The sequence below is a fragment of the Marmota marmota genome, unplaced genomic scaffold (genome assembly GCF_001458135.2).
Source record: "Marmota marmota marmota unplaced genomic scaffold, marMar, whole genome shotgun sequence".
In the NCBI taxonomy this organism is placed as follows: domain Eukaryota; kingdom Metazoa; phylum Chordata; class Mammalia; order Rodentia; family Sciuridae; genus Marmota; species Marmota marmota.
This window is the reverse complement of record NW_026000076.1, coordinates 6,619,308-6,631,994: the sequence shown is the minus strand read 5'-3', so window position 1 is coordinate 6,631,994 and position 12,687 is coordinate 6,619,308. Positions and strand designations below refer to the sequence as shown.

Genomic DNA, 12,687 nt, shown 5'->3' with positions numbered 1-12,687 from the left:
CATTGAAACCAGAAGACCATATGGGCAGAAGAAAGCCAAAATGATATAATGACCAAGACACAATAAGCAGAAATTTTCTAAAATTCATGGTAGACACAATCCACAGAGCCAAGAAACTTGGGTTGCGGTGGCGCACACCTGTAATCCTAGCAGCTCAGGAGGCTGAGGCAGGAGGATCACAAGTTCAAAGCCAGCCTCAGCAAAATCGAGGGGCTAAGCAACTCAGTGAGACACTGTCTCTAAATGAAAAACAAAACAGGGGATGTGGCTCAGTGGTTGAGTGTCCCTGAGTTCAGTCCCTGGTACTGCTCGCTGCCGCCCGACTCCCCCCACCCCCCAATTTTTTTTTTCTGTTCTTTCTCCCTGCCACCCAGAGACACAACCAATTTTTAAAAAGCTCATACACATTCAAGGGAGAATGCAGGCAATCTCCCAGGGGAGAGAGAGCCAAAAATAAAATCTCAAAGGCATGGGCTGGGGATGTGGCTCAAGCGGTAACGTGCTCGCCTGGCATGCACGGGGCGCTGGGTTTGATCCTCAGCACCATGTAAAATAAAATAAAGATGTTGTGTCCACCGAAAACTGAAAAACAAATATGGAAAAATTCTCTCTCTCTCTCTTTAAAAAAAAATCTTAAAGGCAGCTGGGTGAGGCAGAACCACATTACATGTAGAGAAACAAAAATAAGAATTATAATAGAATTTCGGCATGCATGATTTATAAAAAAAGATAACAGTGATTTTTAAAGTGATGAAAGACAGCAGTTCAATTCACAATGGCTAAACTGTGGAACCAATCTAGATGTCCTTCAACAGATATATGGATAAAGAAACTGTGGTACATATACACAAAGAAATATTACTCAGCATTAAAATAGAATAAAATTATGGCATTTGCAGGTAAATGGAGTTGGAGAATATCATGCTAAGCAAAGTAAGACAATCCCAAAAAACCAAAGGCCGAATGTAGTCTGATAAGTGGATGCTGAGCCATAATGGGGGTGGGAGGGGTGCGCACATGGGTAGAATAGAGGAGCTTGATTGGCAAAGTGGAGGGAGGGAGAGAAGGGGGGTGGGAAAGATGGTGGAATGAGATGAACATCATTATCCTAGGTACATGTATGACTGCACATGTGGTGTGACTCTACATCCCGTACTAGCAACTAGAAAAATGAAAACCAGAAAAATGAAAAACTGTGCTCCATTTGTGTACAATGAATCGAAATGCATTCTGCAGTCATGTATAACTAATTAGAAAAATTTTAAAATTAAAAAAATAAAGTGATGAAAGAAAAAAAGATCTGTCAATCCAGAATTCAATACTTTGCAAGTATGTTTTAAATTCCCTTCACTGGCTCCCTCCACTCTCCCCTAAAATCCTAAATTCCATGCCAGTAGACCAGCACTACTATAAATATAAAGTGAAGCTTTCCAAGTAGAAGGAATACAAGGATCTACAAGAAGAAATGAGTGCTGAAGTCGAATAAGTAAAGGGAAAACAATTCATTAAAAAATTTAAAATCTATGAAATAATCACTGATTAAAAGCAAAATTATCAGCATATGTTATACTAATGTATAACAACAATAGCACAAGAGGAAGAATTAAGAATACACGATTGTAAGGATTTTATCACACATGAAACAATTCATTATTTTTAATTAATAACATTATTTGAAAGTAAGCTCTGATTATAGGTGTGTACTATAAAACCTAGAATAATCACTAAAAAATTTCTTAAAAGGAGTATAAATGATATGAAAATAAAATAAAGCCGTAATAAATGTGCTATAAATCCAAGAAAAGGTAGTCAAAGAAGAAAAAATAAAGAATAAATGAATGAACAGAAAATAACTAGCAAGGTGATAGAGAGTAATCCAAACAGAATCATAAAACATGGACTAGGGCTGGGAACATAGCTCAGTTGGTAGAGTGCTTGCCTCGCATGCACAAGGCCCAGGGTTGAATTCCCAGCACCACAAAACAAATAAACAAATTCCCAGCACCACAAAACAAACAAACAAATTTCATGAGACTGGATTTTTAAATAGCTTATTATATATTATATAATATTATATTATATATAAAATTTACCTACTTTAAATAACTTTAACAGTAGTTTTTGGTATTTCAGAGTTAAACAACCGTTTGTTAGGTTCAATTTTAAAAGCTATCTATATGCTATTTATCAGAGATCTAAAAAAATCAGGTAAGTTGAAAATATAAAAGGATGGGAAAATACTTATAATTTAACTTGTGAATTTAAATACCAAAATAAATAAATAACAACTTAAATTCACCAAAAGGAATGTGTTTTGTGTTGTGTCTGTATTCTGTGTCACATATTTGTTTTTAGTATTTTGATAAATGTGCCTCAATATAAATGGTTTGTTTCCCAATCCTGTGTATTTTGTTTTATGCATTCAAAAACATTGTTTTGAGAAGGGAAGGGGTTCATAGGCCCCAGACTGCCAAAAGGATTCATGCACATTAAGCAAGTACTGTACTTGAAACACATGGAGACATACACAAGGAAATACATGCACGAATGTGCAGAGTAGCATTATTTGCAATAGCAAAAATCTGTATAAAGCAAGGACAGTGGCTCAATAAAATGACATATACTCACTAGACAGATTTATCTAAAAGTTCTTAAAATGAAGAAATTGGAGTTACATATAACAACATGGGTAAATCTCAATCTGGAAGGTGACTATATGGGTGTCTGACATAATTTCATTAGATGACTATATACCACCACCGTTACACCAGTTTCTAGTTGTTTTTCTCATTTTTCAATGAGAAAACTACATGGATTATCACCCATTGGAGCAATGGCATTTAGAAATCAGTGCCTTACACAATCCCGTTTTCAGCAAAATCTATCCAAAATCATACCTACCTGTCTGGAACAGTTCAAAACACAAATTCCTTAAAAAGTCTTTCCCCAAAACACCTAACTGGAATTAATTTCCCCTAGCAATTTCTATCTAACTGTCTACTTACCAGATTTCTGAGTCATATTGTGGAAGCATGTTACTAAAATATAAGTCCTTGATGGCTGGAACAGTGCTTTTTGTTCAAAGTTCTCAAAACCATGTTTGTGAATATGTTTCATTCACCTCTACCTACTGTGAGAAGAATCCTCAACACTGGCTTAAAAGTTGTATTTACGGGCTGGGGTTGTAGCTCAGTGGTAGAGCTCTTGCCTTGCATGCATGAGGCCCTGGGTTCGGTCCCCAGCACCACATAGAAATAAACAAATAAAAATAAGATATTGTGTCCATCTACAAACTAAAAAAAATATATATTAAAAAAGTTGTATTTACACTTTTATTGTCTATATTAAGATAAATTCTGATTATAAAAATAATAACTATATAATAAATAATAAAATAATAAATAATGAAAATAATCAGAATTTATTTCCCACTATAAAACCTAGACATTCTACTCTTCATAATCTTATAGTATCCTTTCAGTGTTATTTTATTTATACTGAAAATACAACAAATAACTGTGAAAAATGTAAAGCAAGATCTATATAATCTAAAGAAATCACACATTCATTTTGAGATAAGCAGATCATTTTGCACAATGGAATACAGAATGACATGAGTTAACACTGCTCCCTACTGACTGAATAAATACTTTGAAAACCAAATAGCATCCAGCCCTCTGGATCCTTGCATTTTGTGTCCATGGATTCAACCAACAAAGGATCAATATATTTTAAAAAACACAATTCATCTGTAACTGAACACATACAGACTTTTTTCTTGTCATTATTTCCTAAACAATACATCATAACAATTACTTACAAACCATTTGCATTGTATTAAGCATTATAAGCAATCTAGAGATGATTAAAAGCATATAGGAGGAGCTGGGGTTGTGGTTCAGTGGTAGAGCACTCACCTAGCACAGGTGAGGCACTGGGTTTGATCTTAAGCACCACATAAAAATAAATAAATAAAAATAAAGGCATTGTGCCCACCTACAATTAAAAAAATAAATAAATAAAGTATATAGGAGAATAACATTGGGTATATGCAAATACTACACCATTTAATACAATAGATTTGGGCATCTACAGATTTGGTATCTGAAAGGGATCCTATACGCAATCTCATGGATAAGAAGTAACAACTACATACAGAATATGGTTCATGCAAATGTACCACATAAAAACCAAATGTGTGGCTCAGGAGGCTGAGGCAGGAGGATTCCAAGTTCCAAGCTAGCCTCAGGAACTTTGTGAGGCCCTGAGCAACTTAGTAGGACTCTGTCTCAAAATAAAATATATAAAGGGCTGGGGATATGGCTCATTGGTTAAGAACCCTGGTACCAAAAAGGAAAGAAATAAAAAATGTTTTTACAATGTAAATGGATTTCATAAAAAGGCCCTTTCAGATCTTAATTATATTTAAAATAGGATTTATTAGAGTAACAGAGGACTTTAGAGAAAAACAGTAAACAATTTTACAACAGATTACTCATTACATAATTTGAGGAAGCATTATTCCACAGTTGTGGTTCTCAATTAGTGGCAATTTTGCCCTCCCAATCTCCATTCCAAAAGACAACTGAAAATGCATGGTAACAGTTTTGGTCAAAACAACCTGGAGTGGGAGAGAGATGTGACAGGCATCTGGTGGGTAGAGACCAGGTATGCTGTTAAATATCCTCCAGTATCCAGAACAGCTTCATAAAACAAAGAATATCAAGCCAAAATTTTAAGTGTGGAGGTTGAGATATTTTGCTCTACATGAATGTTCCTTCCCAAGCTATGCAACAAAGGTCTGAGTTTTACCTAATAAAGTCAAATGAAGTCTCTATCCTGCTTAAACTTGGTTGAGTGGGTAGAAGCAGAGATTAAATCTCTGAAAACAATTTTTAGCCCTCTTCATTTAGGCTAGAAAATCACTGCCTAGACAGACCCATACCTCACTTTTTACCTTTATTCTAGGTATGATACAATCTGTGTATACAAAACTTTGATCTGCTAATGATGCTTTCAAACCTCTTGGGTTTTCCCATCATACCTGAGTCTCCATTTCCATCATTCTTTGTTTTATTTCTCTTATTTCTGCCTGTGTTTCAGCTTCTTTAAGTCGAATGGTCATCAATTCATCTTGCAACTCATTCACAGCATTTTTCTTAGGTGGGTCTTTCCATCTCCCAGTAGTACGAGCTAAATGGCGCTAAAGCACAAAACTTATATTGCATCGAAAACTCTCAGTATCAAAATAAGAGCTAACTTTACAAAGCACATATTTCAGGACTGGTACTATATTAAGTGTTTTCTACATATTGTTTCATTAAATCACTAGGAAATCTTAAAAGTTAGGCACTATTATCTTCATTTACAGGTAAGAAAATAGACACTGTGATTTTATAACTTCAGGAAAGTCACACAGTCACAAATTAAGTGGCAGACCTGGACTCAGATGCAATTCAAATTTTTTCTCTGCATATACTGAGGAGTAATTCTAGTAAAGAGTACAATTTTCACCCTAATCTTTAATAGAGATTTTTTCACATTATCTTCAATGAAACACAAAGAAAAGAATAGGGTCATTCATTAAGAAGCAACATTAGAAGTTATATGCAGTGCTTCTCAAAATTTGTGGTTAAGGACCAGTTCTGAGTTTTTGTTTTTTGATTTTCAGCTTATTGCAACCTGATACTTTCTACAAAATACATTTTTTTTTAAAAGCCATGACACTGTAGAAGTCTAATTTTAGTCTTGGACAGATGTCTTTGCCTCCCCTCAATTCAATCCAATTCTGAAACTATGTGTTTTTTTTTTGTTTGTTTTGTTTTAATTCCCTTGTTCTTTTCTGTCTTTCAGAGCTTTGTATTTTCTTCCTTGTCAATAATTTTCCTCATGTGTGGATAAATTTGTGGGCATGTAATTAGTTAAATTTCATATACTTTATGAGATAACTATTTTTAAAAGAAGTTACAAATTTATAGACAAATTTATATTGCTGTCACCCTTCTGATGTTTCACACTGATTGTCAATGATTTAATATCAACATTAGAAAAAATGTGTACAGTATAAAAAGAGTATTTTCTTAGCCTTCTGCAGAAAATGTTATGTAATACACAATCATGCAACAAAAAAAAATCACCTGATTTCTATCTTTTATTTCATTATAAGAATTAAGAAGGTAGAAACAGTTTCAGTGTACCTTCAAATTATAAATGCTCTTAATCTTGACATTAATCAAGGATTTTTCTCACTTTAAACTTAACCATCTCCTACTTAACCATCATCATCAGCTACTTCAAACATCAGCTACTTCAAACAAACTGGATATTTCTGAAAAGTACATAAAACATATTGGTGTACCTGCCAGTGTTCTTCTAAATCCTTGACTTGCTGTCTAAGTTCTTTCAAACCCATAATGGCTTCTGCTTCTCTCAGCTTCACAGCAATGAGTTCCTCCTGAAGCCTTGCAACATTATTCTCATCAGGAAAGGAGTTGTTTCTCTAATTGAGAGAAAATTTAACTTGAAATATATGAATTCAAGAAACAACATATGGTACACACTGAGCTATTTTGCACCATATGTAATTAAATACTTTATTTTATTCAGTTTTATTGAAATATATTTCATACAACATAAAACTCATCCTTTTAAAGTATATAAGTGAGTTATTTAGTCATCACCAAACTCTAATTTCAGAATATTTTTACACACAAAAAAGAAACCTTATGGGGCTGGGGTTGTAGCTCAGTGGTAGAGCGCTTGCCTTGCATGCATGAGGCCCTAGGTTCGATCTTCAGCAACACATAAAAGTAAATAAATAAAAATAAAGATATTGTGCCCATCTACAACTAAAACAATTTTTTTTAAAAAAGAAGCCTTATGCCCATTAACAGTAATTATTCATTCTTTTAACCCCCAGTTCCTGGCAACCACTTATCTACTTTGTGTGTCTATGGATTGGCCTATTCTGAACATTTCATATAAATGGAATCATGCAATATGTGATTTTTTTGTGACTAGCTTATTTCAATTAACACAATGTTTTTAAGATTCATTTCTTTTTATTGCTAAATAATATTCTATTGTACAAACATCACGTTTTTATTTATTAATTCATCAGCGAAAGGATATCTGGATTGTTTGCACTTTGGGGCTCTTATAAATATTGCTGATTTAAAGACTTAAAGAAAAGAACAGTCCAAAATCTGTTTTTATTTTCTTAGCACGTTATCTTGGAAGAGGGGTGTCAAATCTCTGTGTATCGGTCACTATTTATATCAATAGTCAAGAAATTAATACCAAGATGACCTAAATATTTGCTTGATGGATTCAAGACTTAAATCAATCTCCTGCCATACTAAAGGACCCACCTGATAACTTTCCAGAGCAGTTTAATACTGAGCTAACAGGAGATCCAAAAACAGCCCTAGAGAAAGTTCCCTGGATAAACTAAGATACTGTTGAGATTTCAAGGCCTGGTTCTATGACATTTTCTATCTCTAAAATATTTTATGGAGGTCACAAAGATTTCAGCCCACAGGGATTATAGAATAAAGTACTTTCACAAATTATGCACATTTTTATGATGGATTTTAAACATTCTCTAAACTGAAGATCAGAATATACTAATGTATATGCATTAAAAAGATTACTGGAATGGTATAAAGGTGTATTAAGAATTGTACGCAAAAAAAAAAGAGAGCTCATGTATAATGGCATAATTTGGCGTGAACATACTTCATATACAGAGTTACAAAAAATTGTGATGTGAATGGATAATCACGAATGTAATGCACTCCACTACTGTCATGTATATAAGAAACAAATAAAAAAAGGAAAAAAATAAAAAAAAAAAAGATTACTGGAAGCAGAGAAAGAAAATGTTGTACAATGAGGTTAACCATAATGCAAACTTCTAACTTACTTTCTACTCTAAAACGTGAATATCAACACAGCCACTTAAGAAATCATACAAGGCCTCACTATGTTTCCCCGGCTGGCCTTGAACTCCTAGGCTCAAGGGATACTCCTATTTCAGCCTCCCAAGTAGCTGGGACTACAGGCACATGCCATTCCCCTTGTCAATAAACCCATTTTTAAAAATTTATTTATTTATTCTAATTTGTTATACATGACAGCAAAATGCATTTCAATTCATAGTACACATCTACAGCACAATTTTTCATGTCTCTGGTTGTACACAAAATAGAGTCACATCATTCATGTCTTCATACATGTACCTAGGGTAATGATGTCCATCTCATTTCACCATCTAAGAAACCGATTTTTTAACTGGACCCAAATACACTTCTTTCTACCAAATACTTAGTCTTTCCAAATGTAAGACTTAGATTCTTATCTAAACCATAGAGCCCTGAATATTCCTAGATTAGAAACCAAATATTCTGTTAGGTATTTCTTTCAGCATTGTTGCTTGCTTTTTTCACACACACACACACACACACAAAAAAAAAAAAAATCAAAGAATACATTTTCCAGATAATATACAAACAGCAAGCAGATTTCTAGCAAAATTTTTCCACTTCTGATTCTAGTTACACCTGTTCTAGTTCTTTAAAAAATAGTTAAGGGGCTGGAGTTGTGGTTCAGTGGTAGAGCACTTGCCTAGCATATGTGAGGCACTGGGTTCGATTCTCAGCACTGCATATAAATAAATGAATAAAAAAACAAAAGGTCCATCAACATCTTAAAAAAAAAAAGAAATAGTTAAGAACAATTCAGGCTGTTATGTTGATTTTCTATAAGCCTTCTTGATTCAACAATACCTAGGGACTGGGCTGGGGCTGAAGCTCAGTGGCAGAGTATCTGCCTCGCATGTGTGAGGCCCTGGGTTCGATCCTCAGCACCACATAAAAATAAATAAATATATTGTGTATATCTACAACTAAAATAAATAAATAAATAAAAACCTAAGGGCAAAAAAGAATGAACTCAACATCAATGATTTTATAGATGAGAAAAAAAAAGATTCAGTTTGTGATCTAGAGCATAGTTGCTCAAATCTGAGTTATAAAAAACCTGTAACTTTTTCTATTTACTCTACTTATCTACTAGGTCTTGACATTCTTTGATATCCTGGAGAAGAAGTAAGTGAGTACCTATAAATAAGCACCACTCAGGATAAGGGGAATTTGCCATATATCCTGAGGTGACTTGTTCTAGCTTGGTTCTAAATATTACACTCAGAGGAACTTTTCTCTGAAATTTCTATGAACTAGTCCTATTCTCTCTCTTCCACATATAGATATTGCAATATTTGAGGACATTTCCTTTCTGTTACCTAAGTTTTTCTTCTTCAACATTTAAATATTCTTTCTATGAACATTATCCTGGTTGTTTTCTTCTAAAAGAGCTCTAATTTTCATTTTTGTCCTTAATTATAAGGCCTGGATTAGTATGGTAGCAACAAAGAAGAGCTGGCAATCTTTAAAATATTTCTTCTTTGTTCTAACTTTCTAACATTGTAAAAGTACCAAGTTTAATTTTAATTACTCAATAATACTTAATAAATACCTACCACATCTCCCCTCTAATTTAGGGGTGAACAGCATTTGTGTTATTTCTTACCTTTTCTATATCCAGGATTTTATCCTGCATCTCCTTTAGTGCACATTGAGACTCAGCTTCACTCAGTCGGGCTTGGACCAATTCCTTCTCCAGCTGTAGCACAAAATCTTCATTGTAGTTGGAACTGCATTTATGCTAAAGGTTACAAACACATACTGTAATTTCATGGAAGCATGGAGATGTATACACAGTAAAAAAAAAAAATACAATTACATAATTCAGGTATTAAGGGCAACCAAACAGTAAAAGTTACATCTACTCAATAGTCCCAGCTATTTTCTCCACTTAATGTCTCAATGAGTAAAAAAGCCCAGTTCTACTATCTTTAAAGATAATCATATTCTGGGGTTTGGTAACTAGTTATTATATTCACCAAGTCCAATTAATTTTCTTTCCATTCATCATTTCATTTTAGTATCCAGATACTAAGAATATGTTTTGACTCTACAGACCTGATCTATACAATATAGTAGTCACTGGCCACATACGGTTACTGAGCACTTGAAATATGGCTAATCCAAATTGAAATAAGTTGAAAGTATAAAATACAAACTGAATTTCAAAGGCTTAATATGAAATAAGGACTGCAGATGAAGCTTGGTAGTAGAGTGTCCACTTAGCATGCACAAGGCCCCCTGGGTTCAATCCCTAGCACAACAGCAAAAAAAAAAGAAAAAGAAAAAGAAAAGAAAGAAGAAGACAACTCAATAATTTTTACACGGATCATATGTTAAAATAATACTTTATATCTATTGAGTAAAAATATTAATTTTACCTATTTTTACTCCCTGTAATGTGACTACTAGAAAATTTTAAATTACACATGTGGCTTACATATTGCTATTAGACAGCACTGCTACAAATGATAGAAGTACACATTTACTGAAAACTCTATTTTACTCTAATGGAAATAAAAATGGATAAAAATGGAAATGATCATTGAAAACACAAAGAAATCAATCAAAGAAGCATGAAACCTTTCCATTTCCTTTTCTATGCTATAATGTGAATCAAGGAAGTCACTTAAGAAATTCTTTCCAAATGAGTTCTGATACAAAAACTTTTGCACAAAAGCAAAAATATATCTAAATCTTCATTATAAAAAGCCTCCTAGCCAGGCACAGTGGCACACTATACAACTTGGAAGGCTGAGACAGGAGAATCCCAAGTTTGAGGACAGTCTCAGCAACACAGAATATCTCAAAATGAAAAACAAAAAGGGCTGGGGGATGTATATAGCCCAAGGGTAAAGTGCCCTTGGTTCAATCCCTAGCATAAAACAAACAAACAAAAACCTTTCTAAAATAACTTGTCTATCATTTCACACTTAATTCATATAATTGAAAGAAAAGTGGCAACTTAGAATTTCAAAAAAGAGAAAACAATCTAATGAACTGGCATGACTAAAGAAAAAAATGTTTAACTCCTTAACATATTAGGATCAAAATGGATGTTAAATTAAAATTATTAAAAATGATTAATGGCTGGGCAAACGTCTATAGTCCCAGCTCCTTGGGAGGCAGCTAAGGCAGGAAGGTTGCTTGAGTATTCATGTTCAAGACTAGCTTGAGCAACACAGCAAAATCCTGTCTCAAAAGATTAAATTCTTAATTAAAATACTTGGTATCTCTTGCCCCAGTTACTAAAAAAAGATGTCCAAATAGAAACTTTTTAATTCCATGAGTTACATATTACTTCTCCTAGTAATTGTGATGCTAGGAGTATTTTGATTAAAATACTTTACAGGAAGCACATCTGCAACAGGTAGACCACATTAGCTAATACTTACCTCATCAAATGGGAAAAATCACTCCTTTGGAATAACCTCATCCAAATAGTGCCATAATTTTTTAAATGAGATCATAATTATTTTACAAGCACTACCAGAATTGTCTGCCTTTAACCTAAAGCCCTGATACTGTAGTCCAGGTTTGTCTGCCCCCATCTGGTTAGTAGAAGATCCCCAAGAAAATATTCAAAGTCAAATGGCCCACAGGAGAATAGAATGCTTCATCTGACATAAACCAATTATTTCAACCAAGTACCAAAACCACAGTAATGTAGGGAACAAATTTTTATCAGTAAAATTTACAGAGCTAAGTTCTGATAACATGTTAACTCTGTATAATACATACCTTATGCTTTTTATATAGCAAAATATTACTTTATACTTCTGGATGAAAATCATTCTAAATGTGTTATGCAATTTTCCTTTTTACTACTGATAGGTCTATGGAAGATAATTCTTAATTCCTAGGTCATCATGATGATGATCAACTAATATACTGCAAAGTATACAGGATCCAAGGAATATGGAGTATTTCTGGCATCAGAAAAAATAAAACATCAACCTATACCGTTTCAGTTTTTTTTTTTTTTAATGTCTGGTTTACTACTTCTATCTTTCCCTCTGTTGTCATTTTCTGCAACTTTCAATCCTAGTTTTATTTTGGTTCTCTGTTTTTGGTATTTAGTCTTGTCTCCATATTTAGTTACCTGGTTTACTTTTTCTAGCAGTGATTTTTACCCCTTGTGTCACAGACTCTTGGCAATAATACAAAACTCACTTTTCCAAAACAAAAATATAATATTCACAAAGTTCTGTATATAATTCCTGACCTCCCTGAAGCTTTCATATACCCAGTTAAAAAACTTCTTCATAAGGTACTTCTTTAATCCCCGACTATTCTTATGATCAGTTACCTAAAGTCCACATTGATTCTCTTAACACCAAGTATGAGAATTCACAGCAGCTCTAGTTTCTAACTGACTGCTATTCGTTTCCATACAAATGTGCTATCAAATAAAACTTCATTGAAAAGTTATCATCATCTTCCACAAACCAATTCCTTTCCTTGATTTCTCTATTTGCCATTAGCCTAAAATCTCTTATTTGGCTACACAGAACACAAGATTTTCTGTTCTAGAATGCTTCCCTGTCATTCCTTCTTCTTCATTTCCCACCACTGCCCTAATAATTAGTCTGTTTTTTTTTTTTAAAGAGAGAGAATTTTTTTAATATTTATTTATTTATTTATTTAATTTTTTTTAAAGAATTTTTTTTTAATATTTATTTTTTAGTTTTCGGTGGACACAACA

At 33.4% G+C, this 12,687-nt stretch overlaps 1 protein-coding gene across 9 annotated transcripts in view; it reads right to left on the bottom strand.

The window, feature by feature from the left end:
• Evi5 (ecotropic viral integration site 5) overlaps window positions 1-12,687 on the bottom strand; it is a 205,605-nt gene that overhangs the window by 70,009 nt on the left and 122,909 nt on the right. For all 9 annotated transcript variants that reach the window (XM_048814448.1, XM_048814446.1, XM_048814445.1 and 6 more), the window contains 3 exons: window positions 9,589-9,723; window positions 6,359-6,499; window positions 5,045-5,203 (listed from right to left, as the gene is read on the bottom strand). In XM_048814448.1, coding sequence (XP_048670405.1) covers window positions 5,045-5,203; window positions 6,359-6,499; window positions 9,589-9,723 — 435 coding nt within the window. The remainder of the gene's footprint in view (window positions 1-5,044; window positions 5,204-6,358; window positions 6,500-9,588; window positions 9,724-12,687) is intronic.